At 38.9% G+C, this 13,241-nt stretch overlaps 1 protein-coding gene across 1 annotated transcript in view; it reads right to left on the bottom strand.

Moving 5' to 3' along the window:
- Positions 1–11,066, bottom strand: part of ANO1 (anoctamin 1) — a 120,335-nt gene extending 109,269 nt beyond the window's left edge. The window contains exon 1 of the mRNA XM_070957565.1: positions 10,795–11,066. Within this exon, the coding sequence (XP_070813666.1) occupies positions 10,795–10,840 (46 nt within the window). The 5' untranslated portion in view covers positions 10,841–11,066. The remainder of the gene's footprint in view (positions 1–10,794) is intronic.
- Positions 11,067–13,241: the final 2,175 nt, after the last annotated feature.

The following is a 13,241-nucleotide window of genomic DNA, read 5'->3' as shown; positions in this document are numbered from 1 at the left end:
GTGGGGGCAATAAGCTGACTTTGTATAAATATACAAAAGTATGAAGGCTATTGCTTAACGCACTGTAAGCCGCCCTGAGTCTCCAGAGAAGGGCGGCATATAAATCAAATTAAAAAAAAAAAGTAAGATTGGTGCTTAAATACAACTGTGGGGTAGATGATGGAGAGCAGAGGAATGTTCAGATAATTACTGGTCTACTGATGGTGCGAGATAAATTTTACCAATTACTATATTGTGTGTATGTGTGTGTGTGAGCTCATGTATGCATGTTTTTAATATAACATTTAAATAAATTGCACCCCCACACCCAAATTAATACATATCAATCACACTATTTCCTTTCGGGGCAAACAGAGAAAAAGCATAAGAAAGGTTAAACCAAAGAAATTAAAATGATAAGATAAAAAGAAAGGGAAACATCAACACTACTCATTCTAACTCTTCATATTGTTTTATCATTGAAAACCCATTCTCCTACCATATCACTTCATAAAAGTTTTTTATTGTTGAAAGTTGTTTTTCAAATTGTCTTTTTTTGAGAATCTCATAAATTCCTTCCAATCACACATTTCGATGTCTTCTGCATTTCAACCCATTAATTCTTCCTTCACAATTTTCCTTTTCTATACGGGGTATGCAGATAGCTGGCTGTATGAGCAAACTATCTCCATATACTTCTTTTGCATTGATCACCTACTCTTTGAGTAAACCCACTTTCATTTTTCTCTTAACTTTTCTTGTTCCAGCACACATGAACTTCTGAAAGGTATTCTATTCCCACTGCATTCAATTTACTTTCATCTTTGTCTTGGCATAACCAATTCTCACTCACAAAGTGGACCAAAACTCATTCTTTTACTTATAGACATTCTAGCTTCTTTCAACTCCTTTCAACAGATCACATGCAACCTACTTACTTTATTACTACTGTTTGTATGTCTTAACATTTCTCCGTCTATTTTCCTATCCTTAGTAAACATTCTACCAAAATTCACACTTTTGTCTACATATTTATCTAGCTTTTGGGCAAACAAAGGCATCTTAACTGAGCAGTTTTGCTGAAAATCCACTCTGCCTTGTAAATAGCCTTATGAAAAGTTTGAAAATTACTGGCAGATTTCATTTATTCATTTGTTCATTCATTCATTCATTCATTTTCTATAGAGGCCCATTCAGCCAAGCAACTCTGTGTGGCTTATAGTTCTAAAACTATAAAAACATTTAAAATAATAAAATAGACAAAAAATGAATATATGAAGCAGTTGATAGTTTACCAATTAACAGTAAACCCAAGAAATGGGGTCCACAACTCATTTAAGGCCCCTTATCAGCCATCATGTAGCAAACTACAGAATTTGTATCAGTCTCCGGAAGAGACTCTGATTTCCAATTAATATATAAAGTTAATGACATACATGTCTACCAGTTTCAAGGACAAAAGTAGGGATCTAATTAAATTAAAGTAGTTATTAATCTTTTGTCAGTACTGATTAATGGTTAACATGAGGTACTTAATCATTTCAATATATGCTGGAAATAGCTATCTGCACACCCAGTATAGAGTTGGAATAAAGACAATAAAGCTATAGACTTATCCTGGAAGTTCTAATTCAGGGCAGAACTGGATAATTTTTAATCTTAGAAAAATCTCATTACAGAGAAAGTTAGAGGAAATTAATGTGATTTTAAATTCATACTTTTTTCATCATATTCTAAAGGAACATTTCACTATTAACAGTATCATAAAAACCTATACCATAGGCATAGTTCTGAAAATAGCTGGATGTAAGGTCCTGTTTCTGAAGTTGGACTCAAGGGATAAGTTGGGGCTGCTACGTTTGTATCATTTTCCAACTTGTACAGCAGTGTCCTTCCTGAGCTAACTTGATCTCATTTCTGGATTGCTATTGGATTCTCCCAAGCTTATGGTTCTGAATGGCCTTGATGTACCTTTCCTGTGACCACGTTCAGAGATTGTGAACAGCTCAACAAATGAGGCTGACCGGGAACTATATCAAAAGGCGGCAAAAATAATCTGGATTAAGGAGTGGATCAAGTTACAAGATAGGAGAACCCTGACCCTGGAAGGACATGACCTTCTAGAAGGATGGCACTCCTACCTTTGGGATATAAAGAATAAGAAAAAATCTTATTTTCATAAACATAAAATTAGGGAGACCCTTATTCATACGTGGGTCGAAATTAGACAGAAGATCTATACGAAAGTACCCAACTGGCTTTCCATCATGGAAGCGTTGGCGGCACCAAACAGGAGAGATGAGTACAAATGGGGTACATACAAGGATATCCTCGATGAAGAAGGGAAACTTAAATCACTGGACCTATTGAGAGATCAGGGCCTAAACTTGGATTGGTGGAACTATTTTCAGATCAACTCAAGATTCCAAAAAGACAGAGACAAATTTGGTATAGCAGTGAAATTTGGGAACTTTGACAAAATTATTTGGGGAACAGATAAGAAAATGTTATCAAAAATCTATAACTTTCTATTAGATGAAGATAGGGCAGAGTCCATAGCAAGAAATCAACTGAACATCTGGGAAAAAAATTTAGGACATAGACTAAATTTCAATGATTGGGAGATAGCTTGGAATAGAAACTACAAAATAACTAAATCGACAACGTTTAGGGAAAATCATTACAAATTGTTACACAGGTGGTATCTAGCCCCAGCGAGGCTAGCCAAGATGTTTCCAAATCTCTCCCCCACATGTTGGAAATGTGGAAAAACGGTCGGTACCTTCTACCACCTATGGTGGACCTGCCCTGAGACTAAAAAGTTCTGGTCCAAAATCCGACATTGGCTCTGTGAAATAACGGCACAGGAGGTAGACTTAGCCCCAGAGCTTTTCCTCCTAGGCATAACCGAAGAAGGCTTCAACAACAATAAAACCCAACTGATAATCCAGATAATAACTGCGGCTAGATTAGCTTTCGCAAAATGCTGGAAAAACAAACTTATGCCCTCAGAAGAAACTCTAATAAATAAGATCCTAGAGTGCGCAGAAATGGCGAAACTGACAAGTGAGTTAAAAAACGAGGACAACTCAAAATATTATGATGTATGGGGTATTTGGTACCACTGGTTGAACAATAAGACGAAAACATGACCTTAGGATTTGACTTGGCACATGTATTATAGTTGTATTGTATAAAACAATGTATAGTTAAGGATGAAGTCCTTTTTTTAACTTTTGTTTCACAATATTGTATAAACACTGCACCTCCGAAAGGAGAGATAGATTGTATACTTTCTTTTTTGTTTTGGAAAACTCAATAAAGTGTATAAAAAAAAAACAAAAAAAAAACAAATGAGGCTGACCATATACTGACTGTATAGGTATTGTTTTTTGACTCAGAGCAGATACAATGTGATCCAAGGATGGGGAACATTAATGTCTGTCCATTGTGTCAGTTCACTACTATAGAACTAACCTGTGCCTCCTTCTTTAGTAGCAGGAAGGGACCAATTTTATTGATTCATCCTGGGTTCTAATAACTCCACTAACAGATCCGAAAGGGAATTTTCTGAACTAATGCACAGTTTTGTTGAGGCTGTGGTCACTTGAAAACTTGGCAAGAGCAGCCTTTACTTGCTTACTAATTCAGGAAAGTTCAATGATTTCTTGAGAAATTCCAGGTCATAAAGTGTAAAGGTGGGACGTGAAAGACAAAGTGGGTTTGAAAAGAGCCTACACTGATGGTAAGAATCATAAAGCAGCAATATTTGTCTGCTCTTATGAAATCCTCTGATTGCTGCCCCCTTTCCATTTTTAGAGTACTTCAGACATTAATGGAGAAAGGATAAGCTGGGAGAATGTGCCAAGCCACTGTGGAGAATTTTCAGTGCATCTTGAGAATAAAGTATTTTGAGTCTACTTGGAATTAGATGACAGCTAGGCAGGTCCAAGAAAGATGATTTTGCAAAATTGTTCTTTCAAGGACACAGGCAGAGTCCTTCAAACCACCAGTCTTTCCATCTGTGGACTAAACCCCTAGTCCTATTGATTGCTAAAAGCCACTAGGCTAGGGTGATAATGGGTGAATAGGTCAGAAGTGGTGGTAAATGCATCCATAAAAGTACTTCCATATTTGAAAGAGGCAATTGTTTTCCCATCCTTAAAAAGACATCACTCAATCCAGGTGTTTTGTGTAACTATCAATCTGTTTTTAATTTTCCATTTTGTCAAGAAGGTGGTGTGCCATTGATATGGAGGGCCCCAAAGAAAAAGGTTATTTGAATCTGTTTAAATTGGATTCAGGCTGGATATGGCAACTAGACTGCAGTGCTTAATTTTGTGGCTATCTCTTGGTAGGACCAGGATAAAGGGGGTATGCCCATCTGCTTCTATTTGACCTCTCAGCCCTTCCATACTATAAATCATACCATTCTGGTCTACCTCTGGGGTTGACAGTTGGTACACTGCAGCGATTCTTCTCTTTCCTCTGGAAATCAATTTCAAACAGTGATAGGGATTGGAGTGTAGTCCAAGCTATAAGGCCCTCTATTACAGAATGTCACATGTCTACTCTTTCATTTTGTGTAGATTAACATTAGGTGATATTATCAACCAGAACAGGGTGAACTATCATCAATATTAAGATAATACTCACTTGTATATCTTGACCATGTGCTTAACAGGAGATGCAGTCAATATACGTTAGTGCCCAGAGGCTATGCAGGATAGATAGGGAAGAAAAGACTCTGGGGCAGAATACCAATAGATTCAGAAAACAATTGATATCAATTATATTTCATTTTTGGTTCTGGACAGGGTCATGTTGACTCATAACTTCAGGATCCTCTTGGACTCTTATCTCTTTGTCAAATAGCAGCTATGGTTAGAGTGGCTTTCAAACATCTATATTGTGAGCTAGTAACAACCACTCATAAATCAGGAAGTCCTGCCTTTATCACCTCTTAACTTCACTACTCCAATCCAGCTGCTTTTATATCATTATGTCTGTTCACTGAGGCAGCCAAGTGATTGTCACAATTGCACCTATTCCTGCTGTCACCAATGCAGTCATTAACCTCCTGTGATTGTATTAGGGAAACAGAGCAGGCCATTCTACCTTTCAGCCTCCTTGGAAGCCATGTGCCTCTTTCACAGAAGTGTGTACCATTTTGGGAGCAACCTGAATGAATTGAGGCCGCTCCAAAATGGTGCCTGCTTCTAAGTTGGAGTTATGCAGCCTCCACTGTGTAGAAAGGCTGCATGGCAGAGCAGCTGCTTTCAGGACATCCACAGTACTGCAAAAAGTAAGTGGCCAATTGGTGATGGGGTGATGGGTATTGGACTCAACAGGATAGGAAGCAGGCCCAAGGCCTGCAGAGACCCAGTGGGATGGGTTGGGGAAGGGGAATAAGTACTAGGGCTGCTGCAACAGCCCTGCAATCAGTCATAAAGGCAGGAGGGATGCTAAGGGCCCAAATTTTGACTACGGGAATGCTGCAGTGGCCATAACTTGGGCAGGAGATTTAAGTTGCTTCATTCAGCACCATCGTAATTTCGCAGACCCTGAACTTGCGGGAATACTTCTTCTAGGAAGAAGAAGATACAGCACCATCGTAATTTTGAAAGGTCACTGAATGAACAGTCATAAATTGAGGATATTCTGTATACATTTTTCAGCCAATTTTTTGTGATCCAAATATTTCATATCTTTTTTCCTTAGTATGCATTTTAGGAAAAGCATATCAGTAAGCAAATCTTGTGAGCAAATCACATTTCATTTTAAAGTTTTCAAATAAAGATTTTTTTTTTCTTTTGAAGAATATTTCTTCCATTTATATTCCATGTTAAACATTTATAAACCAGTTATACAATATTTGTGGTACCGAACTAGGTATCATTTTCAGTGTCTGTTGTAATATCTGTCATTATCATTTCCATTTCTTCCAATTCTTTAAATTTTCTCAAAAAAATCTCTTGCTTTTACAAGGAGTTCAGTCTGAATCTCTTGTTTAAAAGTAAAAATTATCCTTCTCAACTTGTCCCACCTAAATGGAATCTTCTGTTTAAGTTTGCCTTTCAGAAAAAATCTTATTTTCTCTTACACAGTATTCTAACTGGAATCTCTTTAAGTACAATTCCATCTGTGTTATCAAACCTCAACTTAGTATTGAAATGCTGCTATAAAAATTGATCTCTAGTCTTCTTCCTGGCAACCTGCACAAGGACATCCCTTGGAACATTTCCTAATTTTGCAACTCTTGTATTAATCCTATAAATCTTACTGATCTTTGTCTCATTGTCATCTTCCTCCCAATCCAGAAAATCAGACAGAGATTTAACAATCTTTTCTCTTATATTTTCTCCATGTTCTTCTGGAATTGCTTTAAATCTCAAAGAAAATTCTTTTTCTCTCAGTTCCAGTAATGCCAAGTTGGCAATTATGTCTCCACCTCTCTATTTATAACTTTTTTCTTACCTTCCAAAACTTCCATATTGTTATTAATTCATTTTAGATCTTCAGCCAATTGTTCTACAGATTCTTCATTCTTCTTCTTTTAAAACCCTTTTTTATTTCTGCAAATGCTACCATTTCTTGTTAAAACATCCAAATTATTGGCAGCCATTACAGTAATCTTCTTGCCAAATTCCTCAACATTTTTGCAATCTAGTAAAATGGCCTTATCTGTAAGTTATTCTACTAAACCACTCCTTCCTTCTCCTAATTTTGCTACTTTTTTTTATAGTGGCCATTATGAAAAAGTAAAAGTATGTTAATTACTAGGGTGAAAGTAAAAGGGAAGTTCCTCCTTTTTGTTCTATTATGCTTTTCTCTATCTTTAATACCCTAGTCCCATATATATAAAAGAAATCTTCTGTTTTCCAAAATTACTATTCCCTTTAACCATTTAAAGGGCATAGTAATTTCTTGGTATCACAGTGTTCTTAAACTTTTTGTTTCTAAATTAAAAATTTTAAGATAGTATCTTTTTCTCTTGTTAATTCCATAATGTATTTTTATTTTTACCTTCTATTTGGAATATCTCTCAATATTGTGGGGTTTAAGAAATTGAGAGGTTTTTTTGCCAATCATATGTTCATAAATGCTGCACAGCAGTCCTGGGTGAATTGATATTCCTTGTCTCTCAAACCACTCAATTCATGATCTTGCACAAGAAACTTAATTCCTGTCGTCTCCTCACAAAGATCTATAGTGCAAATGCCTTGATCTCTTCTTCCTCTGGAGGAATTTGTTTCCTGGATGCCTATTTCAATATGATTCTGTCCCAGTTCTGTTCACAAGGATAACTTACCTGCCAAAGGTCCTTACCAGGAAGCCCTTGTGGAAATCTTTTAATAATGGTTATGAAAAATTCAGAGCTTTTCTAGTAGCTGTCCAACTAATGAGAATATTAATTATTGGGTCTTTTTGCACACAGCCTTAAAATAATGGTAGGCAATACTATGCCCTCCTAATATTTTAGATGTCAATGCACATGAACTCCAGCCAGCATTGCCAAAGGAAATGATGAATTATGATTCAAAATTATCTACCCATACTCTCAACCCAAGTTCAGCAGTAAAGGGATAGATTGAAACTCATGTGTTTTTTTTTTTTTTAAATCCATTTTTCTGTCCTTGCAGGATTCCCCCTGCAGCCACGACAGGAAAAATGTAAGCTTTACTTCTATTTTCAATCCAATTTACTAGTTATGTCTCAATTTATTGAGTTTATTTTGATTTCAGGCCATATGTCCAAAACGTCGAATTCTCCCGAGTACAATGCTGTATTGCTGAATTTTCAAGGTAAGTTAATGTCTGCTATGGGAGAAAAGAACCTGCTAGACCTGCTGTTACAGTGTATTGTTGCAATGTCTAGTACAGAAATGGTACTTTGGTACCAAAATTGTAGTTTACAATAAAATATGGTTGCAAGCTGGCTAACTTCTTTTTCAACAGTAGAAAAAATGAATTGTGAATTCTGAGAAGTTTTGAGAAGAATGAAATTCAACGCATTTCCCATTCCTGCCCATCAAACACAAGTAGGTCTTTAACTTGCTTTGAATTATCATTCAGGACTAGAAGTCACAAATACTGACTGGGCAGATACAGTAATGCAGGTTCCTTAGAAACATGATAACATTTGTTAATACTTCCCTGGCCTGCCCCCAACCAGTATCTCACACATACTCTCAAACTTCTCTAGGAAACAGGAGGATCAACATAAACTAGGGCTAGAAATAACATTAATGTTTGTCTCACAGGGTAACATGCCTATGACTCTGAAGGATTATGACAGAGCAGGAAAGTAGTCATCTCATTTATCCTTGCAGTGAAACCACAAACTCATGAAAGAGAATTCCTGTGACTCAGAGGGACAGAATAACTATATTCCAGAACAGTTTTCTGACTCTTTAATACATCTAAGTGGTTTACAAAAATCCCACTAAATGCAATGTTTTTCATGTCTCTATGGCAGGACCAAAGCTATAGCTCAGCACCTACTGAATTAGCCTTCCCAAACCTGGTGTCCTACAAAAGAGGCCACCAATGACTGCTGGCTGGGAATTATGGGAGTTCAAGGGTACCAGATTCAGACATCTGTGCCATATGCTGTCTTATAATTCAGAACACAGTGCAAACTACAAAACAGAACTATAGAATAATACTGACTACTAGAAACAAATAAGATGAGTGGCAAACAAGTCTAATAATAAGTAATTTTTTCAAAATACTATATATAAGGAAAGGCATCACAAAAACCTTTCCCCTGCCCCTTCTGCAATTAGAGAACATTTTTTCTAGGATAAAGAACCATAAGTCATATAGATGGGGGAGTCAGCAAGTATTGATAATAAAGATTGGAACAGAGTAAGGTATTCATAGTATAAGAGCAAGGGTCAAGCCTATCTTTGGATCTAGTATTTTTATGTAGCCCATATTTCTGAAAATTCATAGAAAGCAATTAAGTTGTTTTCTGTTGATTAAAATGAATCTGTGATCTACAGACCTTTTAGTAATGGTTTTATGCCATTGTACTTCGCTAATAGTCAATGCTACTTAACTATTCTGTAGAACTAAATCTAGATCTTTTAAAATGTACATATTCTATTAGCTAGGGAAAAACACATCTCTTCTCTTTTGGAGTATATCCTACATGTTTAATACAGAATAATATAATTATGTGTGGTCTAGGTTACTAGTACTAAGTTGAACAAATGAAAATACAAATGTCAAATAATAGTTTGTTCATTTGATGTTCTACAGAACTGTTGGTTCGTATGACTAGTTCCGTGTACACCCTATGAATAATAATCTGTTTTATAGTACCTTGTACCCACTGTCCCAAATATTAATAATTAATGCCCTAAGTTCTAGCTGACTTGTCTTTTTCAACAAAACCTCCATCCCTTGTGCTAAATTTTGATAAGGGGCTTTTTCACACTGACAATCAGAGTTATACCTACTATCCCAAAAAGTGCCAATGATCAAACCACAGCTGATTCATATCAGGCTAATTTTCTTAAGTGCTCCTTGTCTGTACTTTCCTCTCCTCTAGCCTGAGAGATTTGATGAGCATACAGCGATACTTTTAGATATGGGCTGAACTCCAATGTAATATTTGGCTGCTTTAATAAACAGCTTCAGGATACTGGTGGCACTTCACTTTAAAGAAGGAAGTGAAAAAAAGGGTTCCCCATTCTATTCTTAGAATCAAACAGCCAGATTTGGCCTCTTGATTACAAAGCAAGGAATTTATAAATGGTGCCATTCTAAATTTACATTTCATTTGTATACAGTTCAGCTGGCCAGTTGTATTTCTGCATATTCCAACTTAACCACCGAGTTTTGAAAAAATCCTGGAAACAAACTAGAACTGCACAATGATTATCACCTGTTGTGCAGCTCTGAAAAACATAGAGATATCAAATGGATATTAAAATGTGAATATGTCATCTTTATCAATTAATTATGGGGAATATGGAATTGCTTCTAAGATTCAATTTTCTTCTACTTTTCCAAACTCAATATCTTCTCAACAGCCTCTCATCTTGGCTCCACCAGTAGTATTTTGCCATTCTATTATGAATGAAATTCACGATGATCTCATTACTATTTACTTCTTTAACAAATAACCATCACAGATTTTTACCTATGTACAGTCTTACACACACACACACCCAGCTCAGTCCCTATTATCAGTAGCTAAATTGCACGTTGATTTTATAGAGTTACAAAGGAAGCTAGAGCACAATTCCCTGAATACTGAGCACCACAAATAACGACTATGTAATCATTAGCAAATACATATGCAACCATGCTAAATAATCAGCAGAAAAATAGTTAATGCCATTCATATATGACAGCTGTTATTTGCATGGTGATGTCTCAGAATCAATCTACGGATAAAATCCACACGCGAATGAACAGAAATTCATCGGAAAACCTTCTTTTCGTGGGTCACAGGCGCAATAGAAACTATTACCCAGAGAATCGTCCTTGAGAAAATAAGCTGAGCATCTCATGCTTGTCCGATATTAAAACCCCAATTTCATTTTTTTTAAAAAAAAAAGAACAACGCCGCGTTCGTCCTTCCCTTTTCAGCAAAGCTGGCCTGACTACAACGCAATGCCATCCTATTATTCCATTTATGAGGAAGATCCAGATGTTTTCGGTGGGAGGGTTTTTGATCACTTGCATCCCGGGAAGAATAACTAAAGTTAAAAGAGAGACTTTACGGTCCCTGCTGCTGCTGCTGCCATCCCTGAAGCCCAAGCTCTGCTTTTCCTTCCCAAAGGAAACGAGTAACACTTACATGACGCGCGGGGCAATCTGTGGAGGTGAATCCCATCCTCATCCATCTCGAGGCGGCTGAGCTGAAAATTTGGGAGTAGAGAAAGAGACGCGTCGTGGATTTTTTTTTTCTTTTTCTTTTCTTTTTTTTTCTTCCTCCTTAGTTTGGCTCCCTTCTCTCCCGCCGGGCGCGTTTCATTCAAGACAGGCAGCTCACAACCGCATGGCAGGCAGCAAGCATAACTTGCCAGAAAGCAGTTTAATAGTTCACGCTCGGGAACCCATTACCCCGAGGCAGCCTTAGGTAGGGATTAAAGGGAAGGAGTGGGGGGGGGGGCTGGGAGGGGGGTAGCGGGAAAACGGGGCGTTCCGCCTCAGAAGGCGAAATCCTGCAAGGCGAGATTCCGCTGCTTTGCCCCGGACACGTGCGCGCGCGCGCACAAGGCGCCTAACGAGTATAACCTTTATTGCCTGGGAGCCGGAGGTTGGAAACTGAGACGGGTCCCGAGCTAGGAGGAACTCCCTGGCGTAGAAAGAGAGAGGAGGTGGGTGGGTGGGTGGGGAGGAATTGACTTTAAAATAGCCACGCCGCTACTGCGGAGACTGGGAAAGGAGCCAGCCCTCCACGTGATTTCTGCCGGCGAGGAAGAAGAGCGGCGGTGGCGAAACGGGGCGACCTTCCACTCGAAGATGGGAGCAGGAGCAGGAGCTGGAACCGGAGCTGTTAGCGCTTTAGTCGGTGCGGCTGGACTGCTGCCTTCCTCCTCCTCATGGTGGTTGTAAGCCATGCCCTTCTAGGACGGCCGCCAATGCAAACGTTGCGAACTCTTTGCTTAAAGGAGGGCGGGAAAAGAGGGGTGGAGGCGGAGAGCTGCCGCCCGTTTTCCTGGTACCGTCTCGCGAAAAGAAAAAAAAAACCCCAAAATCCAGCCCCGGAGGACTCTTTTGAGCACTGCCGGTCCCATTTAGGCTCAGAGGACTCGGAGACAACGCCTTTGGGTAAAACTTTGCTTAGTTTCGGCCGAGAGACGCATGGCTCTCTGGAAGTGGCAGGCTCGGACCTTACGTTAAGCTTTGGCTCTCTCGAAGTGCAGACCTCTCGGACCTTAAGTTTTGAATGGCCCAGAGACGGGGGAACCCGACTCAGCCTTTTCTTCCTATGCCAAATTCCGATTTGCGGGACTGTTTTTAAAGTGTGCCCAAATAAATCTCTTCCCCATTCTCTGGTGATAATGTTGGGAAACTCTATAGAGGCAAATGCCTAATTGGTTGCAGTTAGATGCACTCTAATCATCTGGGGGAGGTCGACAAAAAAAAAGGCACACACTGAATCCTTGCTAATTTCCCCCCCATAACACTATAGTTTACAGTAAAAGACGCTTTCTCCTGGGGAGGAAAGCTATGGCAAATCTAGACAGCATACTAAAAAGCAGAGACATCACCCTGCCAACAAAAGTGCTTATAGTCAAGGCTATGGTGTTCCCAGTTGCAATGTATGGCTGTGAAAGTTGGACCATAAGAAAGGCTGAGCTTCAAAGAATTGAGGCCTTTGAACTATGGTGCTGGAGAAGACTCCTATGAGTCCCTTGGACTGCAAGGCAATCAAACCGGTCAGTTCTAGAGGAGATCAACCCTGACTGCTCTTTAGAAGGCCAGATCCTGAAGATGAAACTCAAATACTTTGGCCACCTAATGAGAAGGAAGGACTCACTGGAGAAGAGTCTAATGATGGGAACGATTGAGGGCAAAAGAAGAAAGGGACAACAGAGAACGAGGTGGCTGGATGGAGTCACTGAAGCAGTAGGCATGAGCTTAAATGGACTCCGGGAGATGGTAGAGGACAGGAAAGCCTGGAGGAATGTTGTCCATGGGGGCGCGATGGGTCGGACATGACTTCGCAACTAACAACAAAATAGTTTACAGTCTCATAGTTATCTTCCATTTGCCGTGCTTTTAGTTCTTTCCTGTTTCTTTTACTCCTTTTGTTAGATATTCTATGCCTATACCAACCTTGCCTTCTTTGAATAAATGGGCTTGCAGGATCCCAGTATGATCCATCTGTACACTGATAGCTGCATGGACGTTGGGCTAATAGAGAAAGTGTTTGAAAAAGATTCCATGGATACCTAGAGGCTACAGAGCATAACACAGTAGCTGATGGAATATTTGATCCTTCTCCAGCCTCCCTGATGAAATGATACTATTCTGGCTTTGAGGAAATTAAAATGGCAGCTTCTACCCGTGGTCACCTATTATTTATTTCAGAGTTGCTCCTATTCTCATAGTGCAGTAAAGGTCATCCAGGGGATCCAGTAACATTGAAAGAGAGGAAACTTTTGGAGCTCCTTTTGTCTCATTGGGACAAGGAATAAGCAGGTTCTCATTTCCAAGGAAAGCTTCTTCAAGACTCAGGTATTCTGGCAGTAATAGATGTGAGAGAAATTGAAGAAGAGCACTAATGGCATTGCA

The sequence above is a fragment of the Pituophis catenifer genome, unplaced genomic scaffold (genome assembly GCF_029215685.1).
Source record: "Pituophis catenifer annectens isolate HBS135680 unplaced genomic scaffold, rPitCat1.0.hap2 SCAF_1, whole genome shotgun sequence".
Classification (NCBI taxonomy): Eukaryota; Metazoa; Chordata; class Lepidosauria; order Squamata; family Colubridae; genus Pituophis; species Pituophis catenifer.
This window is presented reverse-complemented; position numbering and strand designations above follow the sequence as displayed.